The 26,552-nt window shown below is 39.4% G+C and overlaps 1 protein-coding gene and 1 long non-coding RNA gene across 3 annotated transcripts in view; one reads left to right on the top strand and one right to left on the bottom strand.

Annotated features, from left to right (window-relative positions):
• The window catches only part of LOC110954307 (mannosyl-oligosaccharide 1,2-alpha-mannosidase IA), a 210,361-nt gene extending 187,051 nt beyond the window's left edge, over nt 1-23,310 (top strand). Inside the window, exons 6-12 of one of the 2 annotated variants that reach the window (XM_022199167.2) lie at nt 2,818-2,944; nt 3,195-3,288; nt 7,008-7,123; nt 10,359-10,578; nt 15,714-15,886; nt 18,939-19,054; nt 22,337-23,310. In XM_022199167.2, the coding sequence (XP_022054859.2) occupies nt 2,818-2,944; nt 3,195-3,288; nt 7,008-7,123; nt 10,359-10,578; nt 15,714-15,886; nt 18,939-19,054; nt 22,337-22,478 (988 nt within the window). In that variant the 3' untranslated portion in view covers nt 22,479-23,310. The remainder of the gene's footprint in view (nt 1-2,817; nt 2,945-3,194; nt 3,289-7,007; nt 7,124-10,358; nt 10,579-15,713; nt 15,887-18,938; nt 19,055-22,336) is intronic. The other variant, XM_022199977.2, reaches the window with a different exon arrangement.
• On the bottom strand, nt 12,086-20,554 carry LOC127536469 (uncharacterized). The gene is made up of 3 exons (XR_007945462.1): nt 20,173-20,554; nt 12,445-12,486; nt 12,086-12,357 (listed from the first exon to the last, which is right to left on the bottom strand). It is a non-coding gene; the product is annotated as an uncharacterized LOC127536469 (long non-coding RNA).
• Nucleotides 23,311-26,552: the final 3,242 nt, after the last annotated feature.

Here is a 26,552-nt window from a genome sequence, read left to right as displayed (position 1 = left end):
TCTCTCTCTTTTTTTTTGTTTAGCATTTTCTGACAATTTAAATATCAAAAGCTGAATTTATTAGTCAAGAAAATAATTGGCTGATGAATTAATACTGAAACTTCTTGTTAGCTACAAGCCTACATTTTCTGCTGTTTGCTTTTCACAACATTTTTTGTTTTCCAGTCTCGTCATGTTTCCTACTTCCAATGGAGAAACATGTTCAGTATAAAAGAACAAATGGTTTCCACTGTGGCAGAATGTATGTTTCATATTGTACACCTTCCCCTTGCAAAAAAAAGATCAAATTAAACTGAATGTTTACTACAGTTGAAACCCCTGGTTCTGCTCGCGCTACAAAGCTAAATGAAATCGAGTTCTACATCGATTCTGTAATAATTCATAGAAGAAATATGTTTCTAGTCAGCATCAGTGACTTCAGTTACTGTAGCTCTCCTTTTAAAATGCACAAGGCACCAATTTCCCCAACACATTATGCATGGCATGTGGTATTGATTCCCATTTTTTTCATCATTTTTTACACCTGATTAGATTTTTGACGGCTTTGGAAAACGGGGGTTGAACAGATTAATGGACGTGTACCAGTGATGTCGCTTACTCGGCAGCAGTGATACGCACACTACCGCCCACCCCCCGTCCCTTTTCCTCACTAAACACCCACGCACAAACACATCACCCACTGGCCTGCACATCTGCTTAGATTGATTCTTCTTAAAGGGAAAGTCAGATATGACTCGAGCCACAGCTTCTAATGATGCAGCCTCAAACCTCTCATAGGTGTATTCATCAGAGTGGCAAACTCTTTGATTCTCCTTTGCTCTCACATGTCAGCCACAATCCACCTTTTCCTTCCCTCATCAACAACTCAACTCAATTTATTATCCAATATCTGATATCCCCCTGTAACTCTGAGAGGATATTTAAAATCAGGAATAGCAGCAGATTCCACTTGAATTAATCATACATGAGCAGTAGTGCACGACACATTTGCTGAAACTTGGTACCCACACTGAAACTGAACTGCTCGTAGTTTATAGAAAACCTTTCTAACACCGTTTTTAATACCCGTATTGTGGCAGCACTGCTTTTTTAAATTGCTGTTAATACAACTTTAAACAAACATCAGTCACATCAGGCAACAATAAATTTACTCATTGCTGGATAGATGGTAAAAGTTCATTCATAGACTTGTGATTAGTTTATTTTTAGCAGACAGAAATTCAATTTACTTGGCATCATGTAATTAATGTTTTCCGTGTGCCAGCCGACATCAACTGCCAAGCTAATTTTATATATTTCAACAACCAGGAAAGACCAGAAAAGATCAAAACATCCACAACCTCTTCGATTCCACTGCCAACTCCCAATTTATCATCCAGTCCTCCTCCCGGCATTTCACCCAGAGACCTAGCATAAAGCAGTTGCTGCTGAAAACCACTAGGAATATTAATTTAAAAAGTTAGTATTTTCTTTCTTTTGGGTTAGTGTCACAAGCTATTTGCCATCCTTTGTTATAATTAACAAAGTAAGTAAATTGTCTTCACTATGGTTTTGTTATGACCTTGACATACAGTAATTTTATTTACCTGTTGAAGAGAGCATTCATTAAAATGGGATTACAGCAGCTGATAGTACTATAAACCCATTATTTAAATGATCAATCAATTAAATAGCAATTACTTTCTTAATTTATTAGTTGTTTGATCTGTAAATGTCCCAATGCTCAAAATAATGTATACGTTTTCCATATTCCAAAGTTACATATTGAGACTGTCTTTTGCAACCAACAGTCCAAAACTCAACAACAATAAATTTGCGATCAAACAAGACAAAGAAAAGAGCTGCATCTTCACATCTAAGAATCTGGAACCAGTAAATGTTTGGTATTTTTGCTTCAATTAATTTTTGAATTGATCCTTTCATCTCTAGTGTTTAGGACGATTGTATGCTGATAATCACAAATGTACGATATCTAAATGTTGAATCAGAATAATACACTTTTTACAGTATAACGGATGGAATGCAATGTTGAGAACACTGGAGACGCTTGCTGATTTTAACCATCTGTCAAGGAAATGAAAAGCACTCCGAGCTGCTTCTTGTACTTTGTTCAGCTGCACCAGTATGTCACATGTCATGCAACATCTAATGGAGAATGAAAAACAAAGTTATAAATGCCACGTCTTTGGGGAAAAAAGACGACTTATAACAACAGCCCTGTAGTGTGTTGATTCCTAACTTGTCATTGTAGTCAATGAACTGGATGATTCTACAGATATACTCAAATTTAGCCATTTTAATGTGTGAATATCACTTAAAAATCTCAAAATAATACATTTTTCCAGTTTGTCTCATCAGTTGGTATATCATCTTTGGGTTTTTTTCCCAGTATTAGTCAGGTAAACAACACAAACTGATCTGTCACATGATCTGCACGACACTCCAGGCCCTTATAACCCAGAACAGAGCTTTGCACCAGCATCTTGATGCCATTTAGGAGTCGGGGTTGTTGAGGAGGGTTTGAGAAGACGATATTATTCCTCAAGGCAAGCTAGTGCAACTCATTGACATAGCTAGTGAATGACACCCATCGACACATACAATTGGTAGAGTTGGTGAAAGAGAGAGCCTGAATTTCCTCATGATTTTATTACAAGTGACACTGAAAATAATAATAATCCAACCAAAAATGTCCCAATCCCAGGTGCTTGTGGCAGTGGATTATTCAGGGATGCTGAACTCTAGCTTGTATCTGGATACACCTTTATATGAATTCCACTGTACTTAGTCAACCTGTTTGAATGTTTGTCTCTGTTGCAGTGGCACCAGTTGGAGCTGGGGCTGGGCCTCAGCCGGGAGCAGCATCCTGGCTGAGTTTGGAACCCTTCACCTTGAATTTGTGCATCTGACCGAGCTGTCCAACAATCCAATCTACACAGAGAAGGTTCAATATATGAATCACATCCACAGTTGTACATTTAAGGACAGTTTAGAGAGCCTACACATCATGTTCTGGTTACTATGAGTTGTTACAATCACACACTTTCACTAAAAGTTTCAAAATGTTGCTATTTCTTTGATTTCTGAATGCCACAGTTTCTCTGCAAAATGCTCTTTATAGCCTTGACATGATAATATAGTAAAAGTTCCCTCTGTGAACCATGGCAGTATTTGAACCTGATCGATCTTTGCAGGTGATGAACATCAGGAAACTATTAAACAAGATTGAGAAACCCCACGGCCTGTACCCCAACTTCCTCAGTCCAGTCAGTGGCAACTGGGTCCAGCGTAAGTAGTGTAATCAGTGTACACATGATATTTATTAATCTGTGAAAACTGTTAAAAGATTCTGATTAATATTACTGTACATTTTTCATTAAGGACGATTTCAATGGTTTGATGGGTAATGAACGCTAATGACTCTCTTGCAAAGAGAAAATTTTAAGTATCAAAGGTACCCCAAGAAGGTCGTTCTTGTTCACTGCTACCTACTACACTAACTGTGTTTTCCCATTGTGGATCAAAACCAAAAGAGTTTGAATTCACCATTTGTCATTTTACATATTTACCTCTCCCCTTTCTCGTTCTTTTCTCGGCTTTCACACCACTGACAGGCTCACGTGTCAAAGCTCTTTTGGCTGCTCGTCTGTGTCATCCACTCATCCGTCTACCTCCTTTCATTTTTAATATCAGTCTCATACAGTAGCAATGGTTTTATTACTCCCATTGCTCTAGGTTATTAAAATGATAATGAATTCAATTACTTCAGGAAATTGGATCTTTCCGATTTACCTGAAAGGAGGTGGGGGAAAAAAAATCTGTTGATAAGATGATGCTGGGAATAAAAAGGTGGTAATCTGGATGATTACAGCCGCTAATTATTGTGGATGAGCATGTATTGAACCAGAGATGTATATACAGTCGTGGTCAAAAGTTTACATACACTTGTAAAGAACATAATGTCATGGCTCTCTTAAAGAGGAACTTCGGTTTTTTTCAACCTGGGGTCTGTTTCCATATGTAATTTCATACATGTGAGTGATGGAGAAATGAATTTTCGACATAGCTCCAGTATTTAGCCAGGCAGGCAGCTTAGCAGCTCAGCTAGCAGCTCGGCTAGCGAAAAGTATGGGGCAGCTGGCCCCCCCGCGTCAAAGTCCGCCCTAACATGCTTTTGCCCCACACTGACCAGCTCAGATAAAACACCGGTTTTTGGCGCGAGCTATCGCGCAATTTTGGAACGAGATTTGCTTTCTAGCGTCCTGAGCTTTGGATACAGACCACAACAAAGAGCGATCGCCAAGTAATGTGGAGGTTTTCGTTCACTTCTCATCTCTAGTATGTTGTGGGACACTCGTTGAGACTATCTGAGCCGATCAGTGTGGGGCAAAAGCACGTTAGGGCGGACTTTGACGCGGGGGGGCCAGCTGCCCCATACTTTTCGCTAGCCGAGCTGCTAGCTGAGCTGCTAAGCTGCCTGCCTGGCTAAATACGGGAGCTATGTCGAAAATTCATTTCTCCATCACTCACATGTATGAAATTACATATGGAAACAGACCCCAGGTTGAAAAAAAGCGAAGTTCCCCTTTAAGTTTCCAGTTATTTCTACAACTCTGATTTTTCTCTGATAGAGTGATTGGAACAAATACTTCTTTGTCACAAAAAACATTCATGAAGTCTGGTTCTTTTATGACTTTATTATGGGTTAACAGAAAAAGTGACCAAATCTGCTGGGTCAAAAATATACATACAGCAATGCTAATATTTGGTTACACATCCCTTGGCCATTTTCACTTTAATTAGATGCTTTTGGTAGCCATCCACAAGCTTCTGGCAAGCTTCTGGTTGAATCTTTGACCACTCCTCTTGACAGAATTGGTGCAGTTCAGTTAAATTTGTTGGCTTTCTGACATGGACTTGTTTCTTCAGCATTATTCACATGTTTTCAATGGGGTTTAAGTCAGGACTTTGGTAAGGCCATTATAAAACCTTAATTTTAGCCTGATTTAGCCATTCCATTCTCACTTTTGATGTGTGTTTGGGGTCATTGTCCTGTTGGAACACCCAACTGTGGCCAAGACCCAACCTTCGGGCTGATCATTTTAAGTTATCTTGAAGAATTTGAAGGTAATCCTCCTTCTTCATTATCCCATTTACTCTCTGTAAAGCACCAGTTCCATGGGCAGCAAAACAACTCCACAGCATAATATTACCACCACCGTGCTTGATGGTAGGCATGGTGTTCTTGGGGTCAAAGGCCTCACTGTTTCTCCTCCAAACATATTGCTCGACATTGTGGCCAAACAGCTCGATTTTTATTTCGTCTGACCACAGAACTTTCCTCCAGAAGGTCTTATCTTTGTCCATGTGATCAGCAGCAAACTTCAGTTGAGCCTTATGGTGTCACTTTTGGAGCAAGGACTTCCTTCTTGCATGGCAGCCTCTCAGTCCATGGCAATGCAAAACATGCTTGACCATGGACACTGACACTTGTGTTTCAGCAGCTTCTAATTCTTGGCAGATCTGCTTTTTGGTGGTTCTCGGTCGACTCTTAACCCTCCTGACCAATTTTCTCTCAGCAGCAGGTGATAGCTTGCATTTTCTTCCTGATCGTGGCAGTGACAAAACAGTGCCATGAAATTTATACTTACAAACAATTGTTTGCACTGTTGCTCTTGGGACCTGCAGCTGCTTTGAAATGGCTCCAAGTGACTTTCCTGATTTGTTCAAGTCAATGATTCACTTTTTCAGATCCGTGCTGAGCTCCTTTGACTTTCCCATTGTAGCGTTTGTGGGCATTTGTATCCACTGAGCCCTGTTTAAATGGCCTCAGAGAAGTAACCGCAGCTGTACTCACTCATAATCACTCACAAGAAGTTAAGAGGCAATGCTGTGAAGCTCATTTCATTGACACAACTTTCTAAGTCACCAAAATTGCTACTTCATGTTGCTGTATGTATATTTTTGACCCAGCAGATTTAGTCACTTTTTCTGTTAACCCATAATAAAGTCATAAAAGAACCAGACTTCATGAATGTTTTTTTGTGACAAAGAAGTATCTGTTCCAATCACTCTATCAGAGAAAAATCAGAGTTGTAGAAATAACTGGAAACTCAAGAGAGCCATGACCTTATGTTCTTTACAAGTGTATGTAAACTTTTGACCACGACTGTAAATATCAGCACAAAGGAAAAAGAAGGTGCAGCTTCACAGTTTTCTCTCATTTGTCTGTGTCAAGCACTAACCCAGCAACACTGATAACCTTGCGGGGGAGTTAGCATTGGTGTATGTGCACGCAATTAGTTGAAGTGGATAGATTCAGACTCATGCATGCCTGTTCTGTAATATAACATTCAACTTTATGAATTTGAAAGTGGACTCAGAGCAAGAGAGAGGAAAATCAACAGCCACTTGTTTCAATTTCCACTGACAAGCTTTAAGTGTGTTACATAATTTAGATTTTAATTTTGAACTGTTTTCTGAGATCAGTGAACAGAGAGAGTGTGGGCTCCCAGAATATGATCATACAAACCACAAATTAACCAGAAAAATATGAGTGGTTAGGACATCTAAAAAGTAGGAGTGGAGGTTGGTCGAAAGCCTGATATGATGCAGTCAGAGTTTCACTGAGCAAAGTTTATTAAGACTTTTTTAATACTTGCGCTTGTACTGTTTGCTGCAAGTCTGATGGCTTTGGCTGAATTGCAACAAAAGGATCAAAAGACAGTCTCCTGCTGCACAGTCCACCGTGAAAACAGTCCTACTTTTCAGTTTAAAGGTGTCTCCCAACACCACACAATCAAATATTTTATAACTGACATTACTATATAAAAAAGGCAGGAAAATTGTTTGGGACCCACTATCACCTTTTCTCTTCTTTTGTATTTCATTTTTATCTTTTGAGGAATATGAATTTGATGCATTTTAACACCCGCAGAAACCCCTGATAAAAGACCTGCGTGTGACCCTGCTGAATAACTCCACTTTCCTCCAATTTCCCTTTTCAGATCATGTTTCCATCGGTGGCCTCGGGGACAGTTTCTACGAGTATCTGATCAAGTCCTATCTGATGTCAGACAAGACGGACGATGATGCAAAGAGGATGTACTATGGCGCGCTGGAGGTATGGAAATCTTTATCTTTTGATGCGCACAAAGAGATGCGCCCGCTCAGGCGGAGCTCAGTTAGATAAAATAAATAATTGCTGTCATTTGCATAAGCTTTTGATCAAGCAAAGACAAACAACAAGGACAACAAGTATGCTGTTTTAGGGGATATTTGAAGGCTGAGTAAAGGATAAAACATCTTAAACCCCTTCTATACATGGAATATCTTAACTGCAGCAACTAACTTGGGGTATTTTTTTTATAAGCTGCCATATTACACTCCCGCCATCTGCAGAAAAATGTCTGTGCTACATGCTACACACATGCATAAAAACAAATCAGGAGCTGTCTGTTTTCTTGTTTAATGGAGATAATGTCAGAGTAAAGCACACTGCTTCTGGCTACAATTACAATATCATAGACAATAACTTAAGATTGCCACCGAGATTTCTTCAGTTCTCATCAGAGGGTCAAGCCAGGGGCAGAACTGCTAATTACACACTTTCCCTCTCCCCTATGACTTGGTATATAAATGGCCAAGGACCCCCGCGCTATCAGATTAAGTTATATGCCGCATGTTTACACAAAGATCTAAGGTGAAGGCAGAGCACAACTTATTATCTCTGGCATTCAAATAAAAGTGGACTACTAATTAAAACACAGCGCAGAATGACAAAACATTTTCCAATTATGCTATGCCATGATTACTGCTAACAACAGCTAATTAGGAGGAAAATCATCAGTCTCAACCCTCAAGAAAAATCTTTTTTCCTGGAACATGGTGTTCATAAGCTTCCATATTATATACATTGCTTGATTGTTTTGTTTTCTATTATTGCGAGTTACATCTTCATCAACCCCTATCTAGCATTACAGGTTTCTCATACAGCAGATGTACGAGGGAATAAATGGGAACTACATGGCAAAGCACTGAGCTCACACAGTTATTTGGAATTAAAATATAGCAGTCTACAATCCAGTTCCTAAGCTCATCTTAAAAGGGCCGTTAGTGCAAAATTAATAATGAATGACTGGCCCTGAGACTCCAGTGGGAGTTTGCACTTGTATTTATCAGCACTTTGTGTGATATTGCTGCTTAGTGTCACAGACTACTATTCCACGTCAAATTGAGCAGCGAGCCGGACAGAATGGGTGAGAGAAAGATGGCGCAGAGACCGAATCTGTAGAGAAAGACAGTCATTCAGAAATTCTCCCTTGAGAAGTTCTTCTATAGTCTGTTTTATGAAACCTAAAGCACTGGCAAGAAACGGCTGCAAAGAGGCAGAGAGTTGATCTGTGCTGATTTCTTCTCTTACAATTAAACTTGGGATTTTTGTAGATTCTTCCATGAAGTAGTAAGGTCTTTTTCACCATGTATTAGATGGAACAGTAACTTAACATATACAGTAAATACATACATTTACTGCAGTAGCCATGTTGGACTTAGATGTGAATCAATGTTAAATTATCGGTGTCTGACCAAAACTACTCGGAATCATTGTAGCTCTTAGTCCAACCTGTATTAATTGGCTTATTTGCAGCATAGTGAGGTTGTGGGTCATGGTTAGCAGTGGTGCCTGGTGGGCGTTATCTACTACTACAAGTACAGCAAAACTTAGTAAGCATGCACAATCACTGCACAACTTTGAGCTAAGTGTTAATCTGGTAATGGTATATTGTGGATCTGTGGGGATTTGGTCTTCTTCAATTTCAAAGAAACATTCACCTGCCTACTAGAAAATCACATAAGTTTTACTCTTCAAATAAAAGAAGTGCGAATCTCACGTAACAAGGCTCTGCAGAGACTTTCCTTCCTGGCATATTCTTTTAAACCTTTCACTTTAATGCTGCTCCTGGAGGGACAAAATGGTACTAATTGGTCAACATTTCCATACAGGAGTTATCTAAGTGGTCTAATTCTAAAGTATTGCTGGAGCATAACTATAGATGTTGCTTGGAAACAACTAATTATCGGAGCTACTCGTCCGTATCATGAAGGTCCTCACCTGCAGTCTCGTAAAAGTGTGTCTCTCTCTAGCTAACCTTGGAAAATAAATTTTCTTCCTCGGATCTGTAGAAATCTGCAGGTCAAGATTATCTCCTTTTAAGCTCCAGCACTCTGTCCATAATATAATCTGACTATGAGCAGTATACCTTTTTTAATATTTATCAGCCCAGGTATTGATTAGGTGCACATCAGTTTGGTTCAACAGGGAAATGCTGCAACAAAACTACTGGTCAATCAGACACTCTCATTGTCAATAATGACACACTGGGGGGAAAAAGTCCCTCTCAAAACAAGAAAAAACATATTTCAAGGAACTTTTACCTTGAAAGTGGAAACAAATCTACCAATAGAACAAGTGAAAATGCTTGGTAAGATTTCTTGAAATAAGATTTGATATTTACAATATTGAGATCTTAAAAGTAGCAGGGGAAACTTATTTTAAGCCATATTTTACCAGGATTGTCAAGCTTAGGTGTCTTAAAATAAGCAAGATATGCTAAAAAAAGAAGAAGCAGTTTTTCACTCAAAAATAGATTTTTGCTTTAAAGTAATATCCTAATTTCAGATGTATTAACCATCCTGCTGTCTTCATTTACAGGCACCAAAAAATATTGTTTCTTTGTCTGAAAAAAATCCAGAAAATCTGCAAAACAAATTCCCAAATTTCAGAAAATTTCCAAAACCTTCAGGAAGAAAACTCTCAATAATTCCTTAAAAGTTTTCCTTGAAAGTTTTATTTAAAAAAAAAAATCCCCCAAATTTGGCAAGAAAATTCTTGTAAATATTTTCAAAAAAATCTTCCAAAAAATCCTAAAAATATCTCAAGTGATCAGTAAAACTTTGAATATTTTAAGAAACATTTTTAATATTTATTTTTTTCCACCAAAGAATGTTCAAATGTTTCCCAAAAATGCTGAAAATGAGGACATCAGAAAATTCACTGGGAAAATATTTGTTTTTTTCCACATTTTCAAACTTCAAAAGGGGTCAATTTGACCCGCAGAACGACACGAAAATTAAAATTAGCTTGAGTTTTCTTGTAAAATGCAACTCAAAATAATAATTTCAAGATTGCTTGACTTAACAAGATATTTAAGGTGCATTGTCTTAAAACAAGTCCCTCCATTTTGCTGAAATGTCTCTTGTTAAGTGAATTTATCTCAATTAAAGTGGGATGAGACATTTTGACTAAAAATAAGAGAAACAGACTTGGAAAGAGTTTTCCTGACTCTGTGTATCTGTAGGCAATTGAAGCCAACTTGGTACAGAAGTCTCCTGGTGGCCTCACCTACATGGCTGAGTGGAGGGGAGGGATTCTGGACCACAAGATGGGACACTTGGCCTGCTTTTCCGGGGGCATGATCGGCATCGGGGCTGATGATGGCGCACCGGAGAAGAGGCAGCACTACCTGGACCTCGCTGCAGAGATCACACACACATGCCACGAGAGCTACACTCGCTCAGGTGAGAGGAAATGTCAGCATGCAGAAGAGACTCTTTGAAAGGTTGTATAATAAGTTTGATTCAGGAAGCTCAATGTCACGCAACGGATGAGTGACTGCCTCTGCTCATTTTATGGATTATATATACTGGAAATGTACCATGTCAAATTGAAATACCCATTTTTACTTTTTTTTTTTTACTTTTACACAATGCCTTCATCCATTTAATGTTTTCAGACGAGGCAGAGTGGCCTTTTTATAACAGAGAAATGCACAGTTCTAAAGCTAAGACTTGTGCCTTTCAGACCTGACCTGACCCCTGTAGTACTACTGAATCATGTGACATCCTGACCCAACAAAAAACAGAGGCAGTATTATTTCCTGCCCAGAAATAAAGTTATATTCTTGCTTTTGAAAGTCTTTCTCACAAATATAAAATATCTAACAATGGCAATAGAAAAGCTCAAATATGTTGCAGCGGCAGAACATACTTAACTCCTACCAGCTGATGGGTTTAGTAACAGTGCACACATTGTACCACAGCACGGAACACCGTAGAGTCTCAAAATAATAAGTGAGTTACCAGATTTTAGGAAGCCTGCTCCCCCCTTTTGCACATTTTTGCTTTATTTCATCCATTGCTGATCACTGCTGTAGCTCAGCAGGCCAGCGCAGCTAATTGGCTACATTCTGTCTCTCCTCCTGCTTCCCAGTGGGTATAGTGTATCTACTTCCACAACATAACACACACCAATGCAGACAATTGGTGGAGTCAGAAAGCGAAAGAGAGAACACTTTTATTAAATTACATTTAAAAACAATTCAACCCAAATCGAATAGCTTCTGGTGACCTCTGACTAAAGAGGATCTAGTTGAACGGTGGAACCGTTTTATCACAGAACTGGAATTCAAACAATCTCCATGCAGTGTTTATACTCTTCAGAGGTAAAATATAATCCTTTGTTGTTCAATTTTACAGTTCATCACCGTTATGGTACACTACCTGTTAAAAGAGGTTGTGGTGCCAGTCAGGGTAAGAAAACAGTCTAGGAGAGCAATATTGTAAATTAAAAGTGCCTCGGGTGTTTTAATTTTACCCTGACACGGAAAAAGGAGCTTTCATGGTGGCTTTACCTCAACGGAGAGAGAAGACAGGTCTAATAAGGAGCAGCAAAAAATTAAAACTTCTCAGTTATTCTCTAATGTTTCACAGCTGTAGGCAGCAGACGTGGAGCCTTTGAGTGTGTTTGATAATGATAATTGCAGTTTGTTGCATTTTAGTGGGAAGAAAGGAAAGGGAGGAGAAAGAGAGAGGGAGGTGAGATCAAATATAAAAGAGGAAACATTGTGATAAAAAAACAAAAAAAAACAAACTCCAATGGCAAATTTGCTGTGGCTCCAACCTATAAATCAGAATGACTGCATTAAGGAGAAAAATGCAAAGAAATAAAGAGAAGAACATGTAAGCAAGCCTGCCCACATGTTTTGGGAAGACCCTCGTTTGATCTCTTCCCTGGCATCCATCTTGGCCCTGACAATAATCTCCTAATGCTAATTTCAAGCTTTATTTTCCCCTCCACTGTTGGGTGGGCTGTAAGGACTCATCCTCAAGTGTTCACTTCGCCTTCGCTTCACCAGTGAGCTAATGTGACTCCTCACATAACAGGTTCCATGATACGCTTTGAAGACATTTGATCTTCAGGCCCAAAAGGCTTCTCTGACTTTCTCTTTCATAGGCTTCCACCAGGTTTGTCTTCACTCATTACAGGGCCTGCACGGTGCTCAGCAGCTCTCGGATTAGCTGTGTGCAGAAAAGAGACAGAAGTGAGATTTGCTCTTGCATGTGCGTAGAGGGGCTGCTATTTATCTGTGTCTTAAATACTGATACCATAAAGACTCTCCTTCTGCTGCTGCTCTGGATCGCTGCCATCTTCATCGCAGCACCATTGTGCAGGGAAATGGGGACCAAGTTGGAAGCAGCAGGAAGAAGAAAAGGTTACTGGTTGTAGAGAGAACGCTGTAATACACGTGTAGCGCTAAAGCTGTGTTATTTGTACAACTGAGATATATGAGCTGATGTGCAGCAGAGGAACAAAAGAGACAGACTACGGCCTTTTATTCTAAATTCTGTTCCAAAAACATCATATATATATATATATATATATACATACATACATACACATATAAATATATATACAGGGTGACACAAAAAAACGGGAACTTTTTATCAATCAAATAAAACCAAGAGTGATGGAAGAAAAATACTTTATTCGAGGTAATTGAAACCTTAAAACATGCCATTTAAGAAACAATGATGGAATTTTCATTTTTTAAAAATTACTTCCTGTAGATGGCGTCCTCCTGTACGAATGCATTCTTGAAATCTGCTGTTGAGATTCCTCACTGACCGCTGCAACATCTCAGCTGAGATACTGTGAATTCCATCCTGAATTCTCTGTTTTAACTCATCCAGAGCTCTTGGTCGAGTCGTGTACACTTTACTCTTGAGATAGCCCCAGGTAGATTTCAAGAATGCATTCATACAGGAGGACACCATCTACAGGACGTAATTTTAAAAAATGAAAATTCCATCATTGTTTCTTAAATGGCATGTTTTAAGGTTTGAATTACTATGAATAAAGTATTTTTCTTCCATCACTCTTGGTTTTATTGGATTGTTAAAAAGTTCCCGTTTTTTTTGTGTCACCCTGTATAAATATTGGATGCCCTTGCATTCAATGCAGGTAAGTATCGACCTGTTTAATCTTAACCTCTGTTTAAATAATCATGGTGAGATCAACCTGTAGCCAATATGACTAATTGGAAATGACTTAAATGCAGTTAGGAAAACTTACTTATTCATCTTCCTGAGAAATGTTTGAAGCTCACGGAGGTCAGTTTCTGTTTGTAGCCGGTCAAATAAATTCTTAAAGTAATTTCCTTTACACTTCTTTGATCTTGAGGATATTGAGACTTGCGCATGATTATTGATAATCCTGAGACTCACTCCTAAATTGAGTGTGTAAGATGCAAATTGTGATGATATCGCGGTGTCTGTGCTGCGAGTTAGCAAAGATTCTCCTTTTGAATTAGCGTTAGCATTGTTGCAATACTACACTTTTAATTTAAAATGGATTAAATTGATCTCCGTTCCACAAAAGAAGCACAAACAGCATCAACAGACCAGAGAATTCTTCAAGTTCAAAAGAGGCAGTCAGGAAGCACAAAAGGTGGGAGAGGCATAGAAATCCATGAAAATGGGCTTGGAGAGGAAAATGTAGAGCAGCTGAGTCGTGGATGTGTGCATGGCTATGTTGTGCCTGAATATATCAAAGCAACAGAGGGTAACTGCAAATTTAACCAGATCAGATTAACCCGATGTGTGTTGTGCTTTACAAAAAACTATTCAAATTTCCAAAACAAAGATGTAGTGATGCAATTTAGAGATTAAAGATGAATTATCAGCTTAAAATAAAATGTAAAATGACAGAGTAAAAGCAACTGGAAATAATTCTAACCTAAAATTAATGGTTATATTGAGACAGAGCAGTGACCAACATAATCAGCACTGTGTGACCTTAACATTATTGGCTGTCTCTGTAGTATGCGGTGCTCAGTTCACAGTGCACAGCTGGAAGGAGAGGCGCAAACGAGTGGGAGGATTATTCAAATAGGGCAGGGCAAAGCAATTTGTTCGCATTCTGGTGGAATGTAAGACGTTATGCTGTGAACAGAATTCTCCCATCCATGTCTGTCTTGTTGTTGCATTTGCACAATTAAAATATGGCCCACTGTGTTTTAAAGAGAGATTTAAAAGAAGATTAACCGCAAGCTCGTCTGATCTCCTTTGGCAGGTTGCGCAAAAGCCGAGGGGTTCCGATTGCTTCTCCTCTGGTTTTTAGCTCTATCTTGGAATCATTAATAGACCTACTGGAGAATCTCAGTGTCACAGGGGGTTAAGCAAGGCCGAATGACAGGAAAAAATGATAAATAAATGTCTGTCACTGATGTAAGCCTGTTAATACTAAAAGCCTGGGTTCTCTGCAATTGAGGTAAACAAAAGTTAACGTAAATATGCAAGTATTGTATTTTTGACCTTTGACATTAAAAATCTCTTTTTCAAGGGAGACCTGGCCAAGACAGCACACCATTTCAGAGAATGTAAAATGTATAGTTTAAGTGTATAAAAACAATTAAGACAATTCAGATATATAAATAAGAAATATTGAAACAGGTTCATACAAAAATAAGAGAAGGAAAAAAGAAAAAAACAGGTCAGGAAAAGCACGTCTTAAAGGTTTGGTTATGAAGTTTCACTAATTATCATGGAGTAGCCCAGGAAGCATAAATAAAACTAGTTTGAAACCGTCATAGTTATAGTATCTTTTTGTCAGACTGCTTACCTATTTTATCATCTGACCTACAGGTTGTCCTCTGCTTCCCCATATATTGCAGTCTGTGTGGAACAGTAGAACATTTATTGCTTTGATGTTGCCCCTTTGTCTTGCATACTTGCTTACACACTATAATGAGCCTACCGACTGAGACGCCCTGCTGCCTGTCGCAGCAATTTCTTATTTCGAGATGATTTCCTGGTCCAACCAGATGCTGCTACTCGTAAACCTTCAGTGACCTCAGAGAACCTGCTTCCTCCAACCAAAGCTTGATTTTTCAAGCAGCCACGCAGTGCTTGACTAAAATCGCAAATGATAAGTATGGGGGGAAAAAAATGTCTGAGCATTAACATGTTTCTAAATTTAAGATGTTGCTATGCCAATGCTCCCGTCCTGACCTTGGCAATAACAGATTCCTTTTTACTCTATCTTGAATACAATCTCTTTGCCATGCAGTCTTGAAATGTGGTAGAAAAATAACTGAAGCAGTAAGTAGGATTAGACGATTTTGGAAAAATAAAGAAGCCAACAAAAAAACTGTGGAGATCATGTTTAATTTGTGCCTCAAGCCTTTTTTAAAGTAAATTAATGATTTCTATAAACAGGTATTTTCTGTTTAATTAAAGCATTCCATTTTTTTTCACGTTTTTTTTGCAATCGAGAAATTTAAAACTGTGAAATCACTACAGATCTGTTGAATCATTTTTTGTTTATGGCCTGTAAGTCAACCTATGACCTATTGTCTTCATTTCTTCTCTTTCAGCCACTAAACTGGGACCCGAAGCCTTCAGATTTGATGGTGGAGCTGAAGCCACAGCTACCAGACTGAGCGACAGATATTACATCCTGCGACCAGAAGTCATTGAGAGCTACATGTACATGTGGAGACTGACCCATGATCCCAAGTACAGAGAGTGGGGTTGGGAGGCTGTTGAGGTGAGAGCATCAATACAGCATGTTATTACTTACCATATTGTACAGAATGTAAGATGAAAGTAGTTATCAGATGAGTCCCTTTTTTGACAAAAAAAAGCACAAAACATTTATCAAACTAGATTTTTTTTTTTTTAATTTTCTCTCAAGGTACTATTATAAGATTGATTTCTAGTATCTCTGAAGCCTTTTCTCTAAAATAACATGAAATGCTTTCACTAAATCAGAATGTAAATCCCATTTTTATGCACCTTATTCAAGTGTATTTATTAATTTAGGTTACCCATGAAATTGCCCACTCTAGATTTGTTTAATCTGTACAAAAACCAAAGGGCAAAAGCAACACTTTATATTCCAGGAGGTTATGTGCCTGACTATTTCTGGCCTCTAAGCAGTTGCCAAGCAACCAAAAAAGGCATCTGTTGTAAATAGTGACATATTTATAACCTACTGTACCAATCAGCCACAACATTAAAACTGCCTGCCTATTATTGTGTATACGTCCCCTTATGCTGCTAAAACAGCTTGGACCCACTGAGGCATGGACTCTATAAGATTCTGAGGGTGTCCTGTGGTCAGGCACAAAGACATCAGCAGCAGATCCTTAAGTTGTGAGGTGTGGGCTCCACTGGATAGGACTTGTTTTTCCAGCACATCCAACAGATGCTTAGTTGGATTGAAATCGGGGGAATTTGGAGGCCAAGTCAAGACCTTGGACTCTGTCATGTTCCTCAAACCATTCCTGAATAGTTTTTGCAATATGGCAGACTGCATTATCCTGCTGAAAGAGGCCACTGCCATCAGTGAATATCATTCCTGTGAAGGCATGGTCTGCAGCAATGTTTAGGTACGTGTCAAAGTATCATTAACATGAATGCCAGGACTCAGGATTTGCTGACAGCACAGTGCCCAGAGCATCACGCTGCCTCTGCTGGCTTGCCTTTTTCCCATATTACATCCTGCTGCTATCTCTTCTACAAGGTAAACAACATGCACAGCCACCAGTCCGCTGAGAAAACAGAATTAATCAAACCAGACCAACTTGTTCCATTGCTCCATGGTACATGCAGACATTCTTGTGCCCCTTATGCAGGTACTTTCAGCAGCAGATAGTGGTCGTCATGGGCACTCTGACCGGTCTGCAGTAGCGTAGTGCCATATGCATCAAGCTACGATGCCCTGTGTGTTATGACACCTCTCTGTAATAGCCAGCATTGGCTATCAGCAATTTGTGCTACAGTCCCTCTGTAGGATTAGACTGGATGGGCCAGCTGTCACTCCCCACATGCATCAATACCCCTCATCCTTCCTTGGACCACTTTTGTTAGACACTGACCACTGCATATCAGGAACCCCCCCCCCCCCCCCCCCCACAAAGCCTGCCATTTTGAAAATTCTTTGACCTAGTCATCGAGACAATTTGGCCCTTATCAGAGTCACTCAGATCCTCACATTTTCCTGCTTCTAACACATAGACTTGATGACTCATCACTTGCTTCTTTAAATACCACACTCACTGACAGGTGCCAGTGTAATGACATAATTAATGTTACTCACCTCCTGTTCAGTGGCTTTAATGTTGCAGCTGTTCAATGTGTATGACACCAGTGTCACACACCAGTGTTTGTAACAGTGGTAACATACATGCTCATTATCACACAGGTGCAGAAAGTTTCACTGATTACTGAGAAAATGAAATGCAACTAAATTTATATATATATAGTAAGCTTCTTTATATTTGTGCAGCTTCCTCGTAAAAAGTGAGCCAAATGTAGCAACCACATCATAAATACCTTGGTGAGATATAACAGTATGCCTCCTTTTTTTAGTTGCAGTTATGACTAATAAAGCTCAAATCTCTTTGAACCCCCAGAGATGATGACAAGCACATAAATCATTGTCGATTTTAGCATTGCTTTACTGTTTAATTATTAGCTGTCTGTCGAAATGACTTCATTTAGCTGCTTTTAGTTCATTTTTAAGAAGAACTCAGGCAATTTTTTTTACCTGGACTACAAAGTACACTAGTAGAAATTGTCTAGTCTGGCAACAGTACATGTATAAAAAGTGAATTGTTAGCAGTTATTCAGTGTAATGTCACATAGTGATCAGCACTGTCTGTGTCTTGTCTTTAAAAGAACAAACATAATATTCAATGAAATATGTCTTTTGTTCCGACCAGTCCAGCGCAAAAATAATTTCATGTTTAAGTTGCAGATTCTGTGCCCTATGTGTCTCTCTTGGTAGTGGCTTTGATTATTATGTTATCAATTTTGCTCACCTATTATGTGAAGCCCCTTGAACACCTTCAATTACCCCCCACTCGTTCCTTGATATCGTGTGGCACTATACATTAGCTTGTAGATCAAGCAATCCCACTAGTAAGGCGTAAAGGTTGTGCAGGGATCACCGTTATTAATGTGGCAATAGACAGGACATTAACTGCAGTAAACTGTAGAGGGTTGGCTTGATAGATTTAGCATTAATTTGGTGCGCACAGAAGTGAAGAGATCAGGCTGACGAGTTTGACGGGCCTTTAATTATCGGGCACAAAGGTTGAAAGCAGTGCACAACGGTTCTCTTCATGAACATCAAACATTAACACGTCAGGGTCTTTGTTAATTAGCACGTATAAGCCAGCCCTTTGTAGCAGAGGTAATAATGAGCTAATCCGCTTGGCTAGCTCAGCCACTCTCCATTAGCCCTTGTCAGATTTAGCATTGCTTGGGCTTCAGTTGTGCAGCTGGGTGAAGTACTTGGCATGTTCCATGTTCGTTTACTCTTTCTTTAGGTTCACATAGACAAAGTATTTTTGAGTAAAGCGTTTTCTCTTTTTGCACCAATGCATCAGACGAATACCTAATAGGGTTTTACTCATGCAATTTGTAAAATGTTGTCACTGCAGAAGTGAAAAGGCCACTTGGTAAGAGAGCTCATTAATGAAATATGCATGAATAAATAAACTGGTATTAATTCAATTGGTGCAGACAAACTTGAAGTGGCTGTTCCTTTGTCAGCATTTAAGCATGGCCTCTCCTTCTCTGTCTCCTTTCAGGCCCTGGAGCAGCATTGCAGAGTGGAGTCTGGTTTCTCTGGGATACGTGACGTTTACACCATGACAGTCAGCCACGATAACATGCAGCAGAGCTTCTTCCTCTCAGAGACACTTAAGTAAGTCCAGTTTCCTGATCACATCCCCAATGGTGAAAGAAATGCATTTTAAAATCTCCATTCACAAACCGCCAGTGACATGAAAGTATCACAGCGTCCAACACTGAATGCTGGGGGATTCATCTCTACCTATTACCCATTCAGTCTATGAAGCACATTCATGCTGTGAATGAGACACAGACGACATCTCTGCTCCAGTGTTCAGGTGTCATCTGAGGTGATTCCAATCACTCTCTGAAAATGATTCTTTTCACTTGTAAAAGGAACAAGGGTGGTGAATAGATGGTGTGCAGTTTGACGCTTCAATTTTACCTCCTACCATTCTTGGGTCATTAAGCAACACAAACCATTCAGGGCGCCATTTTGTATCGCAGCTAGTGCATAATAAAGGCCTGTTTCCCTGGAGTTAGGCGCATCGAAGTCTTCCAGATCAGCAGTCACTGAACTGTGCTGCTGCTCTTTCAAAAGTGAAGTTAGAAAAAAAAAACGGGGGAAAAGGACAGAAAAAAGGAATATATATGTGAGATTATATTTAATCTGAAAATTGAAGCAATGCTATATATGTGTATTGTTAATTGTTAAATTCACAATAAAAATAAAGTGCATACTAATCTTAAAGCAACAAAAAACTTACTGATATATTAAACTCAAATGTTTGCAATGCATTTATAAACAACTCATATAGCTTTAATTATGTTTCCTGAAGCAATCTTTAAACTGTTAAGTTTTTATATCAGTGCTTATATGTAAAAGTGTAAAAGATCATATTTTTAAAATTCTATTAAGTATTTCACTAGGATAGGGCCTTAATTTTTACCTCTGCTAGGAGGTTATGTAATCATCGGAGTTTGTTTGTCTGTCTGTCTGTTTGTCTGTTAACAGCATAACTCATGGACGGATTTTCACCAAATTTTTACAGAATGTCCGGAAGACCAAAAGTAACAATCGATTAGATTTTGGAGGTGATCTGGATCACCGTCTGGATCCAGGATTTTTTTTGAAGTACTCTGTACAATTGAGAGATGGCCAGCAGCCATCTCTCAATTGTACAGAGTCTCCAGCCATTCATGTTCCGGATCCGACATCGAGCAGGCAGAAACAATTTTGTGGCAGATTACCTTTCCAGGTTGCCGCCCATCGCCAACCTCGGGGAGGAAGGGGATAATGTGACGGAGCGCCGCTGAACGCCCCGTCATTCCCCGGCGATGCATGTCTCTCTCTCTCTCGCTCCGTGCTGGTGAGTGCCGGGGCCAGAGAGTGCGCTGCCGTTCCCTGTGCAAATCATGCATCGTTATTTTAATGAACTATTCGTCGACTTTTGTGCTGGCTGCGGTCGTCGTCCGAGGGTGCACACTCGGCGCCGATGCACCACACACGCTCACACACACACGCTCACCTGCTGATGCTGCAGCCTGTTGACTCCTCCAGAGACCAAGCCAAACTGCTTTCATGGCATGCCTTGAAAATGCTGGGTGGCGCGCATTTTCGTGTCGTGTGACGTGGAGCCTTCCATTATTGGGGAGTAGAATATTGAATATGTCTCTGGCTGGTTGTGAATCCTGTTTGGGGAGCCAATAATAAATTTCTTTGTTTATTTATGCTTACCACTGAAAGGGGTTGGATTGGAATGATCTGAAATTCGTTATGTGAGGTATTTGGTTCGCCTTGAACCATCTCTCTCAATTGTACAGAGTCCTTCAAAAAAATCCTGGATCCAGACAGTGATCCGGATCCCCTCCAAAATCTAATCGATTGTTACCTTTGGTCTTCCGGACATTCTGTAAAAATTTTGTGAAAATCCGTCCATGACTTTTTGAGTTATGCTGTTAACAGACAAACACACTCCGATTGGTCATCTGTACAATTGAGAGATGGCCTGCCGGAGGTCTGCGCTCTTCGAGTGCTTTTCTAGTTTTTTTATGTGACTGTTGCGGTGGAGATTTTTTTTAATGTGGCAAAGGTCACGAAAATAGTCTCTTTAAATGGCTAATGTGAAGTTACAAGATGACACCTGAAATTTTGAAATAGCCAGTTATAGCCAGATTCTGAATGAAATCATTTGGAACCAGAGGATGTGTACTTTTATTTCATCCCACAGCTCTGCTGCAACGATTCTCTCTGTGTGAAGTCTGCCCATACATTAATATAAAAATGCTCATTAGAGACTTGATTATGTGTAAAGATTTTTTTTATAAATCACATTTAAGAATTTATTACTGCAAAGAACTGACCATAGCCCAATATAAATAATTCACCATTTTGGAAAATACATGTGTCCCTTTGTCTCCTTATTGTTGAAAATGACGAGACAATCAACATCACTCTCATGTCTGTAATGCCAGATCCTTACATCATAATGGCAAACTTATGAATCAGTTTCAATTTTGGCTTGTACTCTGTAAGTATCATCTAGCTTATCATGCATGTATCCAATTGTGTGTTACATGTTCCTTGTTCCCCCTTCCAATTCATTTCCCCCTCTACCTCTTCTGTCCCTCTCAACCTGCCGGCCAGCAGGCAGGTGGGTTCCCCCATATATAGAGCTGGGTTCTACTCAAGGTTTTTTCCTGTTAAAAGGGAGTTTTTTCTTGCTTCTGTCACCTTGGGACTTGTTCTGGGGGTTCAGGTATATGAGTTCTGTAAAGTGCTTGAGACAATTTGACCTGTAGTTGGCGCTATATAACTAAAACTGAATTGAATTGAGTTGTCTGTAAGATGAATATGAAGTTAATGCTGACAGATTTTGCATAAAGGCTGGAAAACAGAAGTAAACAGCTCAGCTAGCTCTGCCTAAAGGTAACAAAATCCACCAACCAGCTCACTCATTAGCACATATCATTTGTTGAATTCGTTCAAAACTGAAGAGGTAAGAATGGCAGGACAGTAGGAGGTAGAATTAATGCGAAGAGGACAATACTTTGCCTGGGCAAAATAAAAATAAAAAATGCATAAAAATACACACAACTCCCTAAAAACCACAAACAACCTCTATACAACATGGTAATCACTCAGCTTCAGGGGTACTGTAGGTGGATTTTAAAACTCTGGCACAGAGCCATCTTAGCCGTTTCCCTCTGCTTCCAGTCTTTATAATATGCAAAGCTAACCAGCGGCCGACTCATTCTTTATATTTGCCATGTAGACATGAGTGGCCTCAATCTTCTCATCTAACTTAGCAAGAAATATTCCTCCGTGTGTATGCAAAGACTATAAATGTGTGACTCGGACGCATTCAGTGAGCCCTAATTTCGATTGAATTGATCTTTTTTTCTGATTGCTCAGGTATCTGTACCTGCTGTTCTCTGATGATGACCTTCTCCCTCTGGAGGACTGGGTCTTTAACACAGAAGCTCACCCGCTGCCCATCATCCGCAAGAGCTGCCTGCAGGACGAAACAACACAGGATAAGACGGTCTCCAAATAAGACTGAACACCATCCATCAACTGAGACAGTGATAGACACATCTGCACACACAGAATCACAACTATTGCAAACACCAATTCAGTGCAGGTCCAGAGTCTTTTCAGGAGCGTGTTATGGACTCTCAATTCCTTTCCAGTAAAGGATGTTGTCGTTTTACGCTGTGATTGTATATCCTTTCGCCGGGTTTACTTCCTGCTGGCACTTCTTTTTTGTGGACAATCAAGACAAACATGACTTTCATGAAAAGAGCACCTTTTTCTTTCCTTCTTTCCTCTGTGAGGAAACCAGTATAACTTGCAGACCCAAATGTATGGGAGGAGGGTTGAACTATGGGCCATATTGTTAGAAAGAGAGAAACGTATAGAAAACCACTTGAGTTTTGCTCCTTGATTTTGTCGTTTCGTTAATCTTGAGTGATGAATGATTTCCTTAGATCTTGTCATTGCATTTTATCCTTTGTGAGTACACTCTTTGACCAAAGGTTTCTTTGCATTTCTATTTCCCTCTTTTAAAGTCAAGTGTTTTTGTTGAGATTTGATGGAAGGTAAAAATTTATAAGGACTGAATATTGATAAATGTACAGACAAACATGAAATGTGACTCTCAAATCCACCTCTAAACTAATGTTGATGTCATGTTTCTTACCGAAACAAGTTTGAATGATTTTTTTAAAGTTCGGAGGTGTCAGGAAAGCGGTTGTGTCTTATGCATCCAGGGACCATTTAAAAAAAAAAAATGATGTTGGGTTGTGTTTCCACTGTATGCTTGGTTTATTTCTTCAACAGGACAGTGCTTTCTCAGTTTTCTCAGCCTTTCAGATCAAAGTAACAAACGGAGTACTGTCAGTTCTGTGACTGTAATACAAGCATAAAGGAAAAAGAATACATTTGCTAGTCAGCTCCAAATGGGTTTTCCTGTGTCTGTTGTAGTTTTTCTGCTTCACCTTGCCTTTACATGTGAATCCATACAGCTGCCAATACCGTTGTTAAAAGGCTGTTAGACTGCAGAGATGAGTTTTCATTTTCATCACAGTTTTTTTCCCCTCCCATCACTGCTGTCCTGCACAGCTACTGAGCGAATGTGCTGTACATACAGATGAAATGAGTGACCCCTGTATGAGCTTGTCTTGACTTTGTTTTGTGTCTCTTGTTTTTTTTTTTTCTTCTAAACTTCAGTGGTTATTTTTCTGGATTCTCTTTTTATTTGCTTCCCTCAGGTGTTTCAGTAAAAAAAAAAACTAAAAAGTTCTGATTTTAAGTCTAGTTATTGCTGATATTAATTATTGTTATTACTTATTCTTACTGTTTGATTTAACTTTCATTGTTGAATATTTTCAAATACTGATTAAAAAAAAGACCTGTGCAACTTTGTACATTTAAAACAATCGCAGTTGTTGTCATTTTTATTAACCTTGTTAAACATTATTGTTTATAAGTCTAAAAAAAGGTCCTACTTTTTATGACATCTTCTTTTTTTTGGGGGGGGGGTGACAGCAGGTAGCTGAAGTAACTTTTAAAGGAAACAACCTGCAGTGAAAAGGAGGAAAATTCAAGTCATCCATCGCTTAGATTTGTTTTGGTATCTGCTTCCAGGAAGTTCGTTACAGATTTAATTAAAGGTCGATGTCTCATGGTTGTGGAAAGTTCCAGCAATCACAACCAGAAAATGACTAATGAGGTTTCGCCATTGCACCCCTTTCAATGTGTCAGGCCAACAAAGCAAGATTTAATATCATGCTCCCCAAATGATTCAGCTCTACCTGCTGTCACCTGAATCCTAATTTCAGTGCAGCAGTTTGAAGTGACTCCACATTGGCTTCAACTAGAATCAGCATGCACGATCGACATGATTGACATTTAATGGAAATTTGAAAAATGGTACACTAAATGCCATGGATCTAGTATCATTAATCTTCCTGACACCTCTAAAAAGAACCAATGCAAGTTTAAAAAGAGTATGTAAATGCTATGTAAGGTAAAGCTACAGTCCAGGAAGAGTGTTCCCTTCAGCTAAGGTATGGTAATGAAAAGAAGAGCAAAAAGTCAAGGGCACAATTTGTACATGTGAGCTCCCCCTGATCTCGCCTGCAGACATGAACAGGAGGATCACCTTACGTTTTAAAGTGTCTGAGAATATTGAAGGACAAACACTACAAATAATCCCCTTCCCTCCTTTTCTTTCCTCTTTACTGCTCCCAAAGTCCTTAGCAAGCCAAGCAGGGCAGATGGAACAGAAATGCAGATGCTGTTGTCTGACTTGGCAAGACCTCCAGTCGATGTGTAACGAAGGGGGAAAAGCCATCGCTATCTCGCTGTCACAGTTGCCCTCCAGCTGTCCCGACCAAGACAGCACTTTTACAGGGAACAACTTGCACTGCATGGATATCTGGTTCAAATATTTACCATAACGTTGACATACAATCATTTTCAACTCCACTTGCAGTCGGCCTACTCACATTTTCAACCATCCAGTGAAGATAAAGGAGGCTACGAAAACAAAATGTTTTGTTCTCAAGAAAAACAAAGCAATATTTCACTGTGATATATTACCTTTTCCCTTGACCTTCTGTTAGGCCTAATTAGACAGCATACTGTGAAAAAGGGACTATGATTTACATTAATTACAGACTACTGTGGCTTTGCATTTCCTTGATCTCATAGAGGCTCTGTTGAGGTGCTTTCATCTTACTAAACTTACAGTTCAACTGCTAAGGTTTACACTTAAAGTGAAATTTCAGCTGATTCTATCATTGGTATTTCAGTTGACATTTTAACTGCTTTCATCTCACGAAGTGAGAAAAAGAGAGTTAACATTTTTGACTGTGTATGCAATGATTAGTTTCTCTGCTTGCAGTACTTCGACTAACACTTAAGGTAAGATAAGATTGAAAAAAACTTCTTTAAAGACAGAAATTCCTCCAACTGAAACAGATTTCAACGTAATTGCCTATTCCAACAGCATGTGTCGCAAAGAACGAAGACAAATAACATTACTTCTCTCATTGCTCATAAATAAATTCAAGGACTCCAAAGCTGTTCATGCTGACTGTAGCTGTCGCAGCAAACTCACTATATGATTACATCACTTTTCACAGCACGCACAACACATCAATATGGAGAATTCAACTACAAACACATCCAGCACACCATGCAGAGAATGTATAGTTGATCACCATATTGTGCATTTATTTAAATGCAGAGTCTCCAGTGCCATGTTGCATGTAACGTAAGTTACTTACAAGTCAGGTGCGTTCAATAGGGACAACCTCACTTGCTGCAGTAGCTTTTCATGTGTCTACAATTATGCAATGATGCATTCAGTGGGAAAGGCTTTAACTCAGCATCTCACAAGTAAATTAAAGCTGCAAGCAGAGTTGGACGGGTCCTCGCATCCTTGCTGGTCGGCGAATCCACACATGTCCACCCAGTGGCGATGTGACCGAGAGTGTATGTCGATCTGTGACTGTGATGAGGGTTGGACTCTGATTACACATGTAAAATTTCAGGCAGATTGGAGCATGTAGAGGCTAGTTATAGAGCTTTTCCTGTCCATCCAGCAGGTGTCACTGCGACCGAGAGTGTATATTGGCCTATGGATGTGATCAGGATTGGTCTCTGATCACGCATGTGAAGTTTCAAGCAGATCGGAGCATGGACAGGCCAGTTATAGAGCATTTCCTTCCATCCACTAGGTGGCGCTATAACTGTGGCTTTATATCAGAATGCGATCAGGGCAGGATATTGATCGATCATACAAAATTTGAGGCACATTGGAGCATGTTCAGGGCAGTCACACAGCATTTCCTATTTTATGGCGAATTGTCAAAATCCAGGGGTCGCCATTTCCATGCCCTCAGACTTTTGTGGAGCATTTTGTTAACTTTTGATCACCCATGTCTGCTGTACATCCTGGCCAAATTTCAGCTCTCTCTGTGTTACCCTGTTTGAGTTTATAGCTTTTGAAATTGTCTAAAAATGACCAAAAATCGTCAAATATGACACATAATTGAAAATGACTGACTTCCTGTTGGATTTTGGGCATGAGTGTCAATTACATTTTTGGGTGTCTTGAGCA

Source organism: Acanthochromis polyacanthus, chromosome 12 (genome assembly GCF_021347895.1).
Source record: "Acanthochromis polyacanthus isolate Apoly-LR-REF ecotype Palm Island chromosome 12, KAUST_Apoly_ChrSc, whole genome shotgun sequence".
In the NCBI taxonomy this organism is placed as follows: Eukaryota; Metazoa; Chordata; class Actinopteri; family Pomacentridae; genus Acanthochromis; species Acanthochromis polyacanthus.
This window is presented reverse-complemented; position numbering and strand designations above follow the sequence as displayed.